General features: G+C 43.3%; 1 protein-coding gene across 3 annotated transcripts in view; it reads right to left on the bottom strand.

The window, feature by feature from the left end:
• DCDC2 (doublecortin domain containing 2) overlaps positions 1–12,636 on the bottom strand; it is a 156,211-nt gene that overhangs the window by 124,503 nt on the left and 19,072 nt on the right. For all 3 annotated transcript variants that reach the window (XM_075125353.1, XM_075125354.1, XM_075125355.1), the window contains one exon: positions 3,882–3,933. In XM_075125353.1, the coding sequence (XP_074981454.1) occupies positions 3,882–3,933 (52 nt within the window). The remainder of the gene's footprint in view (positions 1–3,881; positions 3,934–12,636) is intronic.

Genomic DNA, 12,636 nt, shown 5'->3' with positions numbered 1-12,636 from the left:
CATAACAATGAAGTGGTGTATTAGCAAAAAGTAAAACAGGACTTGTTTAATCAAAAAGCTATTTTACATAAATAAATCTAGAGATGAAACTTCTTGGCAGTAACCCTTTGAAAGGAGATTTTCTGAAATGAAATGTTAATGCATTAAAAACAGCTGGTGCCATGTAGCTGCTCTTCCTATCCCTGGATGAACATTTACAGATGATTTGGTCTCATTTTATTTTTAGACTCCTATACTCAAATACATTAATTACACAGAATTATACAGCCAGCTATTCCCGCATTAAATAATCTGAATATTACAAACACAATTCAAAGTGCAAGTAAAATGCAAATTGAGATATGGACAGCCTATTAGAGCTGGTCGGGAAAACAAAACTTTTTGTCTGGAAGGTTTCTCGGGTCCATGATGGAATTTCTGGTCAAAACTAAAGAGAGACCAAGAGAATGAAACCAAATTCCAAAACCTTTAGTGTTTTTTGTTTGTTTGTTTTTTGCAAAGCAGAATTCTCATTTTCTGGAGAGCCCTACAGTCCCACACTGACCTCTAAGGCTTATATCAGAGACATGTGACTACTGGGTATAGGCATTTTAACATAACAAGGAAATGAAACAAACTCCAAGATGAATCAGTAAAGGCTTTTCCTCTCAAACCTGTAACAGAATGTAAAGAATAATTATATCAGTGAGGATATAGTGCTGCTTCACCAGTTTCTATATCTATCTTCATCTCTAATGCACACAGCACCTTTGCTTCTAGGCACTAGATGTCAAATCCTGGCCCCACTGAAGTCAGTGGGAGTTTTGCCATTGACTTCAATGAAGTCAGGATTTCACCCCAGATACAGGAGTAAGTATTACATCACACCAGAATATGCCCTAAAATGAACCCAATGCTCCTCCTTTTTTTGAGCTTCCTACTCACCTGGTTCCAGTCTGCAAAGGCTGTTACACTACTCCACTACTGGGAAAAGCCCTGCTTCAAGGGGGTGTAACTTGCACCAGCATTAAGAGTAGAGAAACTTGTAATCATCCCACTATCCAGTAGTAGTGTATTCCATGGCCAAGGGCCATCTACACACTGGCTATGGCTACACTACAACGCTTGCAGCTGCACCACTGTAGTGCTGCTCTCTCATCAATTTAATTACTCCAGCCCCCACAAGCGGCTGGTAGCTGAGTCGGCAGGAGAAGCTCTACTACTGATATAGCACTGTCCACACCAGCGCTTAGGGCGGTATAACTTATGTCACTCAGGGGGGTGGCTTATTCACACCTGTGAGTAAGTTATACTGACTTAAGCTGTAGTGTATACATAGCCTAAGAAGGGCACCTCTAGGCACCTTTTCAGTGACGTACAATGGGAATTGGGCATGCAATGCTTTCAATAATTAACAGGAGTCGTACATCACAGTAAAAATGTATTTACAGAGAAAATTTCAAATTACTTTCTCTGATTCAGCAATGCAAAGCTCACCCTTAAGATGTGGGAGCATTCTTCTTTGCTCCTTGCAGTGCCCCAATATAAATATGGCTTCATACAGATGTTTAACTGATTTGAAAAACAATCATTTCAGCTCACATTACTCTGCACCATTGTGTTGTGTGTGCGAGATGGACGTTAAGACAAGTGCACCAGTGCGTAAATGCACAAGCCTTTTACCCTTTAAGAAGAATTTTACATTCTGACTTGGATCGCAACTGAGAATCAGTATGATGGCTTCACTTTAGTTTCCATTTGTCCACCTTAACAAACCACAAACAAGTCACCTAATTTCAGCCAGATTCACAAACTTTGCTCAGAAGAGACCCTGCACTGGAATAATAAAGATATTGCAGGTCAGGAACAGACTTCATTGACAAATGGTGTGGGAAAGCTTGCACAGTCCATGTTTGCACTGCGGCAACTTCTTTCTTGTGCAAAGTTACTCAGAGTTATATGTGCACCTCAGGGACACAATATAAGCCCTAGGCATAGGTCAAGTCAGTATTTAATTTAATTTTTTTTTTTTTTTAAAAATGCTTCTCTCTTCCTTTTGCTGTGACGGGGTGGACTAAGCCCAGGGACCCTCAGGGTCCTGCCACACCCACCCCAGGAAAGGAGCTGTAGAGCTAAGTCCTCTGAGTGGCCTAGAGAGACTGTGAAGGCCTAGCCAATCAGAAGGTTGCAGGCTAGTATAAAAGGAGCTGCAGTACAGCCCAGAGTCAGTTCCTTGCTAGAGCCAGAGGAGTTCAGCTGGGGCTCCTGGCTGGCCAAAGGGAACTGCAGCACCATGGACAGCTCAGTGCTGGCAGTGACCAGGGGAGCAAGAAGGAGCTCCTGGCAGGCTGCTGGAACTGAATATAAGACTTCAGCCCTATGGGAAGGGTGACACATTGGTGAAGACTGGGGCTGCAGGGAAGTGGTCCAGGGAACTGAAGTAGTTTCATTAAAGGGACATGGCAGCATGTGGCTGCTATTCTTAGGGTCCCAGGCCAGGACCTGGAGTAGTGGGTGGGCCCAGGTCCCCCCCCACCCCCCCACATAGGACACTGGGAAAGTGGCCTACAATCAGACAGCAATAAACCTCCAGAAGAGGAACTGAACAGTTAAGAGGCCCAGCTGGAGAGCTGGGGCCTGAAGAGACCAAGAGGGTGAAACCATTGCCTCCCTGGTGATATGGGCCAGGACTGTTTAAAGAATGCAGACACATCCAACCAGAAAGGGGGCTCATAAGAGGTGGGTGCCACTCCGTTATATTAAGACTAAACAAATAACAGGGAAAAAGAACTAACTGACTATACAGGGAGATAGTGAAAATACTTTCCTATAAATGACTGCTCTATGTGCAATGTAAGTAAACTGAAACAATATTCCATGCATAGTACTCCTAGATGTTACTTGTAGTAATAATAGGTAAAAGACTCACATATTTTTCACATACAACATTTAAAATAGTTTTTTAGCAAACAGAATGTGTCACATTTTACATTCTTTGGATAATGAAAAAATATCACAGCATCACACCAAATGTCTATCGGGTGCAAATCCTGCTCAACTTTGAGGATCTCCCATTATTAAGTGTCTGTTATCCCAGGTTACATACATTAAACCCCTATTTGCACTGCTAAGAGGGCTTTATACTTCTGGAAGGATAGTTCTTGGGATTGATGCTCTTCATCAGCTAGGAGGTGTAAAAAGAAACATCGCTGAGATATGGAAATAACTATTTTTTTTTATATCCGAATGACATGGACTTTCGTCCCACAGGAGCATACCATTGCAGAACACACTAGGTTCTGCACAATACTGGAAGTGGTAAAGACTGAATATCCTGCCCCACTTGATACTATATTGTCACTGTTCAAAAGGTACAGATGAGCTTGGAGGCTATGGTTGGGGCTGGCTGAAAATTTTCCATCAAGCTATCTTTGGATAGATAGTTGGATTTTTGACTACATTACATTTTTTAAAATAAACTGTTTGCTTTCACATAATATTTCAAGTATTCTAAAATTTGTCAGCCAGAACATGGAAAACTTTGATTTTTTTTCAACAAAAACTTTTTTTCATTTTCATCAAAATTTTCCACAGCAAAGAGCTTCATTTTCTAATCAGATCTAACGATGATAGCAATAAAATGTTTGCGCTTTATTGCTAGACCTGCCAGCTGTCAGAGCTGAAAGGAAGACAACCAGTTCATCACAGTCAAGAATTAAAACGTGGAAAGTGTGGATGGGGCTAACGGTAACCTCAGTAGCATCTTCATAACGTTGAAGAACTTGGTTTTGATCATTTCTGAACATGAGATACCAAAACACAAACCAAAATTTTCAATAAGAAATGGAGAGATGACACTAGTATTAATGTTGGACTTTTTTTAAATAGTTGAGTCTCATTACCTCATTATTGACTTCTGCAGGCTTTTTCTTTGCATCTCCTATGTCCAAATAGCTGGGGGAAGAGAAAAGAATGGTATAGGTTACTTATAGCAGCATTTAATCTCAACAAAAAATATTTTTTCTTACATTTAATTAAATTAGCATGAGTAAAATAAGACGTAGGGAGTTTTCACTTCTATAATTATAACCAAAGTGTTATACTGAAACAAACTGACTACTTGCAGCACTGAGAAGCATAAAGTGCCCTTAATTCAGGTTTCTAATAAAAAACTTTACCAGATGCCTACAAGTCAGAGACCGATACAAAAGACAGAGGAGGAGTCACCAGCTAGAGTCGGGGTCCCAGGCCTGGTAAAAAGCACAGCCCCTCACTAATCCAGGTCTTAGGAAGAGGCTAAGATACTATTGTGATGAGGGCCAGCAAATAGATTAGATGTATAGGTGTTGTGCTAGGATTCCTATCATGGTGCTAACTCTGGCCCCTGCTCAAGCACTCCATCTTTCTGATCAGCCTCTAGTAGTAGCTGTATGATAAATCTGAAACCTTCCTCCATTCCCCTTTAACTAATCATTTTCAAAATCACTTAAGTTACTTAGGAACCAAAATCCCATTTTCAAAAGCACTTAAATCACTTAGGAGGGTAAGCCCCTTTGACTTTCAATGGTTAGTCACTTTGGAAAATTTTATCTATTGGCGCTTGCATTCATGTGACAGAACCAGCTTCCCTTCACAGCTTTTCACTTGTAAGAACAACATGCCTCCATTCACACAGTCTACAGTACATTAAAACTAGGGCTGTCAAGCGATTAAAAAAATTAATAGAGATTAATTGCGCTGTTCAACAATAGAATACCATTTATTTTAAATATTTTTGGATGTTTATTATATTTTCAAATATATTAATTTCAATTACAATACAGAATACAAAGTGTACAGTGCTCACTTTATATATATTTTTGATTACAAATATTTGCACTGTAAAAAACAAAAAATATATTTTTCAATTCACCGCATACAAGTACTGTAGTGCAATCTCTTTATCATGAAAGTTGAACTTACAAATGTAGAATTATGTACAAAAAAACTGCATTCAAAAATAAAACAATGTAAAACTTTAGAGCCTACAAGTCCACTCAGTCCTACTTCTTGGCCAGCCAATCACTCAGTCAAAACAAGATTGGTTACAATTTGCAGGAGATAATGCTGCCCGGTTCTTGTTTACAATCTCACCTGAAAGTGAGAACAGGCATTCGCATGGCACTGTTGTAGCTGGCATTGCAAGATATTTACATCCCACATGCACTAAAGATTCATATGTCCCTTCATGCTTCAACCACCATTCCAGAGGACATGCGTCCATGCTGATGATGGGTTCTGCCTGATAATGATCCAAAGCAGTGCGGACTGATGCATGTTCATTTTCATCATCTGAGTCAGATGCCACCAGCAGAAGGTTGATTTTTTGGTTGGTTTTTTTTGGTGGTTTGGGTTCTGTAGAGTCCGCATCAGAGTGTTGCTCTTTTAAGACTTCTAAAAGAATGCTCCACACCTCATCCCTCTCAGATTTTGGACGGAATTTCAGATTCTTAAACCTTGGGTCGAGTGCTGTAGCTATTTTTAGAAATCTCACATAGGTACCTTCTTTGCATTTTGTCAAATCTGCTGTGAAAGTGTTCTTAAAACAAACATGCGCTGGGTCATCACCCGAGACTGCTATAACATGAAATACATGGCAGAATGTGAGTAAAACAGAGCAGAAGACATACAATTCTCCCCCCAAGGAGTACAGTCACAAATTTAATTGATGCATTATTTTTTTAGCAAGCATCATCAGCATGGAAGCATGTCCTCTGGAATGGTGGCCGAATCATGGAAGGGGCATATGAATGTTTAGCATATCTGGCAAGTAAATACCTTGCAACATCAGCTACAAAACTGCCATGTGAATGCCTGTTCTCACTTTCAGATGACACTGTAAATAAGAAGCAGGCAGCATTATCTCCAGTCAACGTAAACAAACTTGTTTGTCTTAGCGGCTGGCAGAATAAGAAGTGGGACTGAGTGAACTTGTAGGCTCAAGTTTTACACTGTTTTGTTTTTGAGTGCAGTTATGTAACTAAAAAAAATCTGCATTTGTAAGTTACGCTTTCACGATAAAGAGATTGCACTTCAGTACTTGTATGAGGTGAATCGAAAAATACTATTTCTTTTGTTTATCATTTTTACAGTGCACATATTTGTAATCAAAACTAATAATAAAAAGTGAGCATTGTGCACTTTGTATTCTGTGTTGTAATTGAAATAATATTGAAAATGTAGAAAAACATCCAAAAATACTTACTAAATTTCAATTGGTATTCTATTGTTAAAAGTGAGATTAATCATGATTATTTTTTAATTGCGATTAATTTTTTTGAGTTAATCACGTACGTTAGCTGCCATTAATTGACAGCCCAAATTAAAACCTATATTCCCATCCAAAAAAACTTTGATAAGGTGATGTTTGGACTGGAGTACACATGGTTGTTTGACTGCATATTGCCTTTCAAGAAAATTAGAGTTAAAAAAAACAAACCCTCATGCTTAGGAACTTGGGGTTGGACTCCTTGAACAAAGCACCCAAACTAACTTAACTCTGCCCTCATAGTTATACACTGAAAAACTAAGAAAAATATTGGTCTCCCATGTGTGCCAGGCACCAGGAGCTGAGAATCAACAGAGATTTTGGCTGGAACTCTGTGCAGGAACTTGCAATGGTGCATGTGCTGGAGCCCAGGATGCTGCAGTGGGTAGTTGTATCTCAACACAGTGCTTCATTTTGGCACTTCCTGCAGAAGTTAAAGATGAACTGGCAGATGGCTGGAGTTCAAGTGTCTCCTTTAAGCTGTCTTTGCCAGGAGCATCAGATTCATTGGCAGCTGGTCAGTGCTCAATACAGGGTTTTCCCCATTAGCACTTTCAGTTGGAAGCCACACACGTATCAGCAGGCAATCAGCACTCAGTGCAGGGTCTGCCCAGTGGCATTTTCTGCTGGGAGTTCCACGTGCATCTGCAAGTGAGCTGAGTTCAGTACAGGGTCTCCCCAACAGATTTTCTTGAAAGCAGTCACAAATGTATTGGTAGATGAGCAGAGTTTGATACACATCTCCCATTGGCACTGGAAATAATGGTGCCAAAGCACTAAGGCTCTAGAGGATTGAACTGAAGTATTCAGAGTGCTGGAGTATCAAGATACAACAAGGCTTCAAGGCAACACGTCCAACACCAAGGCAAAGCACTGAAACACCAGAGATGAAAATGCAGAGACTCTGCAAGATAAGGGTAAGGTTCCAAAGTAAAGTGCCCAAGCCTCAAAATAAACTACTGAGGCTTCTCCAGGTATAAAGATGCCAGGGCTTACTGAGTGGGGTGGCAACCTAAAACTTACAAGGCTAAAAAGGACAAAGGTGTCAGAAGGAATAGATACCTCACAAGAAAAAGTGTCAAAGGCCGAGAACAAATCGCCAAAGCACTAAAGGCTTGTCCACATGGCAAGGTAGTGCACAGAATCCATAGCGCACTAATCAGCCATGCACTAAGTTGCTGTGTAACTCCTGCTACCGCAGTACAGAACTTTTAGTGGGTGCACACTGTGACAGGTCGGGTCACAGACACCCCCTTGGGACTTGCCACCTGATGTGCTGAGACTACTTCTAAGCCCGTTTTCCCTGGCAGCTTGGGACTTCAGTGCCCTGCCTGGTTCGAGCCAAACACGCTAGCCTGCTACAAACACAGACCCAGGTCTGAACTACGTCCCACAAACTGCAGGCTTAACTGAAAACAACTTGAGAAGTGTTCCTGTCTCCAACACCCAGCTCCCAATGGGGTCCAAACCCCAAATAAATCCATTTTACCCGGTATAAAGCTTATACAGGATAAACTCATAAATTGTTCACCCCCATAACACTGATAGTGAGATATGCACAGCTGTTTGCCCCCCTCCCCCAGGTATTAATACATACTCTGGGTTAATTAATAAGTAAAAAGTGATTTTATTAAATACAAAAAGTAGGATTTAAGTGGTTCCAAGTAACAACAGACAGAACAAAGTGAATTACCAAGCAAAATAAAATAAAACACGCAAGTCTAAGCCTAATACAGTAAGAAAACTGAATACCGACAAAATCTCACCCTCAGAGATGTTTCTATAAGCTTCTATCACTGCCTGATGCCTTCCTAGTCTGGACACAATTCTTTCCCCTAGTACAGCCCTTGTTCCAGCTCAGGTGGTAGCTAGGGGATTTCTCATGACTGCAGCCCCCTTTGTTCTACTCCACCCCCTTATATATCTGTTGCACAGGGCGGGAATCCTTTGTCCCTCTCTGGGTTCCCACTCCTCCTTCTAAATGGAAAAGCACCAGGTTAAAGATGGATTTCAGTACCAGGTGAAAAGAAAAGGAGTACTTGTGGCACCTTAGAGACTAACCAATTTATTTGAGCATGAGCTTTCGTGAGCCACAACTCACTTCATCAGATGTGTACCGTGGAAACTGCAGCAGACTTTATATACACACAGAGAATATGAAACAATACCTCCTCCCACCCCACTGTCCTGCTGGTAATAGCTTATCTAAAGTGATCAACAGGTGGGCCATTTCCAGCACAAATCCAGGTTTTCTCACCCTCCACCCCCCCACACAAATTCACTCTCCTGCTGGTGCTAGCCCATCCAAAGTGACAACTCTTTACATAATCAAGTCGGGCTATTTCCTGCATAGATCCAGGTTTTCTCACTTCCCCCCCACCCCCATACACACACAAACTCACTCTCCTGCTGGTAATAGCTCATCTAAACTGACCACTCTCCAAGTTTAAATCCAAGTTAAACCAGAATATCTGGGGGGGGGGGGGTAGGAAAAAACAAGAGGAAACAGGCTACCTTGCATAATGACTTAGCCACTCCCAGTCTCTATTTAAGCCTAAATTAATAGTATCCAATTTGCAAATTGGATACTAAAGCCCCTACTCTACTTGCGCTATATTGATGACATCTTCATCATCTGGACCCATGGAAAAGAAGCCCTTGAGGAATTCCACCATGATTTCAACAATTTCCATCCCACCACCAACCTCAGCCTGGTCCAGTCCACACAAGAGATCCACTTCCTGGACACTACAGTGCTAATAAACAATGGCCACATAAACACCACCCTATACCGGAAACCTACTGACCGCTATTCCTACCTGCATGCCTCCAGCTTTCACCCTGACCACACCACACGATCCATCGTCTACAGCCAAGCTCTGCGATACAACCGCATTTGCTCCAACCCCTCAGACAGAGACAAACACCTACAAGATCTCTGTCAAGCTTTCTTACAACTACAATACCCACCTGCAGAAGTAAAGAAACAGATTGATAGAGCCAGAAGAGTTCCCAGAAGTTACCTACTACAGGACAGGCCTAACAAAGAAAATAACAGAACGCCACTAGCGGTCACCTTCAGCCCCCAACTAAAACCCCTCCAACGCATTATTAAGGATCTACAACCTATCCTAAAGGATGACCCTACACTCTCACAAGTCTTGGAAGACAGGCCAGTCCTTGCCTACAGACAGCCCCGCAACCTGAAGCAAATACTCACCAACAACCACATACCACACAACAGAACCACTAACCCAGGAACTTATCCTTGCAACAAAGCCCGTTGCCAATTGTGCCCACATATCTATTCAGGGGACACCATCACAGGGCCTAATAACATCAGCCACACTATCAGAGGCTCGTTCACCTGCACATCCACCAATGTGATATATGCCATCATGTGCCAGCAATGCCCCTCTGCCATGTACATTGCTCAAACTGGACAGTCTCTACGTAAAAGAATAAATGGACACAAATCAGATGTCAAGAATTATAACATTCATAAACCAGTCGGAGAACACTTCAATCTCTCTGGTCACGCAATCACAGACATGAAGGTCGCTATCTTAAAACAAAAAAACTTCAAATCCAGACTCCAGCGAGAAACTGCTGAATTGGAATTCATTTGCAAATTGGATACTATTAATTTAGGCTTAAATAGAGACTGGGAGTGGCTAAGTCATTATGCAAGGTAGCCTGTTTCCTCTTGTTTTTTCCTACCCCCCCTCCCCCCCCCCCAGATATTCTGGTTTAACTTGGATTTAAACTTGGAGAGTGGTCAGTTTAGATGAGCTATTACCAGCAGGAGAGTGAGTTTGTGTGTGTATGGGGGTGGGGGGGAAGTGAGAAAACCTGGATCTATGCAGGAAATAGCCCGACTTGATTATGTAAAGAGTTGTCACTTTGGATGGGCTAGCACCAGCAGGAGAGTGAATTTGTGTGGGGGGGTGGAGGGTGAGAAAACCTGGATTTGTGCTGGAAATGGCCCACCTGTTGATCACTTTAGATAAGCTATTACCAGCAGGACAGTGGGGTGGGAGGAGGTATTGTTTCATATTCTCTGTGTGTATATAAAGTCTGCTGCAGTTTCCACGGTACACATCTGATGAAGTGAGCTGTGGCTCACGAAAGCTCATGCTCAAATAAATTGGTTAGTCTCTAAGGTGCCACAAGTACTCCTTTTCTTTTTGCGAATACAGACTAACACGGCTGTTCCTCTGAAACCTGTCATCTAGTACCAGGTGACATGGTCACATGTCCTGTGAGACCCCCCAACCCTTCATTCCTCCCAGCCTGACTCACAGGAAGGCCTGCAAGCAAACAGAGCCATCCACAGTCAATTGTCCTGGTTGATGGGAGCCATCAAGATTCCAAACCACCATTAATGGCCCACATTTTGCATAATTACAATAGGCCCTCAGAGTTATACTTCATATTTCTAGTTTCAGATACAAGAATGATACACACATACAAATAGGATGACCACACTCCATAGATTATAAGCTTTGCAATGATACCTTACCGCACATACCCGCTTCATACAAGAGATCTTTTGCATGAAGCATATTCCAGTTACATTATATTCACACTCATTAGGATATTTTCATAAAATCATATAGAATGCAATGTCACACATGCATCTAATTAGTGTGCAGTAGGCTACAGCGCAATGGCTTTACACCCCAGCTTGCCACTCACCATTAGTCTCTGTGTGGACAAGCCATAAGATCAAGCTCTATACACACGTACACACACAGCATACCTTCATTTAGCACAGTTGAAAATGACTACACAAGCTGGAAGGCAGTAGAGGATCAGGTCTGGTATGTTTAGAAAAGCAATTTTATATAATTGGCAACTTTTCCTCTTCTTGGACAGTGGCTTTACAGTAGAGTGGGATTTTTCAGAAGTGCTCAGCAATGGCCTAATCCTGCTTTCAATGAAGATAGTGGTAAAATTCCCATTGACGTCACCAGGAGCAAGATTAGGCCAATGCTGAGTGCTTTTGAAAATCCCAATCTATATCTATTGCACCATTTTAAAAAAGAATGTATATTGTCAGAAGAGACAGACATGAAGATGGCATACTAATGCGGGAATTCTGCACTACTGCGTGTGCGCAGAATTCATGTCTCCCACAGATTTCTTTGCTTCCCCACAGAAAAATTACTTCCAACAGGGAAGCAAAAGGAAGCTGCAAAAGTGGTCATGCTCCCCTCCCCAGCAGCATGGGCGTGTTGTTTTGCGCACTCAGAGGAGCCGTCAGAGAGGTAGATCACCACAGGGGATGCCCAGACCAGTGGCTCCTACCCTGTGTCAGGCTCAGCTCTAGTCCCAGCTGGGCTGGGGGTGGAGGACAGGACTGCCTCTTCTCCTGCAAGAAGTGACCTGGTCCAGGTCAGATCCACCCTTGGAAACCTCCCCCAGCTGCAAGAAGCACCGCACATACGCCCAGCTTCCTGGCCCCATTGCTCCTCAGCTGTGGGAGGAGGGAGTCTCTGTACAGGGAGCTGCCCCTCCCTCTGCCCAACCCCCATTCAGACCCCCCCTCCCATACCCAAACCCCAGTCCCGAGCCTCACCCCCCTCCACACCCAGAACCACCCCACTGAGTCCCCCACACCTGAACCTCCGCTTGCTGAGCCTTACCCCCTGCATCTGGAGCCTTCCCTGCACTCAGACCCCTCCCCACCACCAAACCCCCACCCCTCATCCAGACATCCACCCCTCCACCCAGGCTACCCTCACTGAGCCCCTTACGCTCAAACCCAAACCTCAATGAGCCCCACACCCCCCTGCACCTGGACCACCCTGGCAAACCACCTAGACCCCCACCCTACCAAGCCCCATTCCCCCAGCACCTTGACTTCCCCTGCAGAGCTCCATTCCCCCCACACCCAGAACCCCCCAACACACCCCTGTGCATCCAGATCCTCCCCACTGAGCTGCCTGCACTCAGATTGTCCACCCAGAACCCTCTCCCCCCACACCTGGATCTCCCCACACTAAGCTCCTCCACACTTGGATTCTGCTGGGCTGCCCATACCTGGTGTGCCTTGCATGGAGGGACAGGGCCCTGGGGTATTTCTGGGGCAGGCCTGGCTCTAGCACTGTGTCAGGGTCAGGTGCAGCCTCACCACCGAGTCAAAGTCCAGAGGTGGAGGGCTGCAGGGCGATCTCCCATCTCCGTTCAGCTAGTGGCCTGTGCTCCCCACTGCCATGCTGGAGCCTCCACATTTATTTATTGACAAATAAAATTTGCCAAATTTTAAAATATTGTGTGCAGAAATTTTATTTGTTTTGGTGCAGAATTCCGTCAGGAGTAAGTTATGGGGTCTAAACAGGGTTTGG

This window comes from Caretta caretta, chromosome 2, assembly GCF_965140235.1.
Source record: "Caretta caretta isolate rCarCar2 chromosome 2, rCarCar1.hap1, whole genome shotgun sequence".
Classification (NCBI taxonomy): domain Eukaryota; kingdom Metazoa; phylum Chordata; order Testudines; family Cheloniidae; genus Caretta; species Caretta caretta.
The sequence above is the reverse complement of the archived record's forward strand: the minus strand, read 5'-3'. Positions and strand labels throughout refer to the sequence as shown.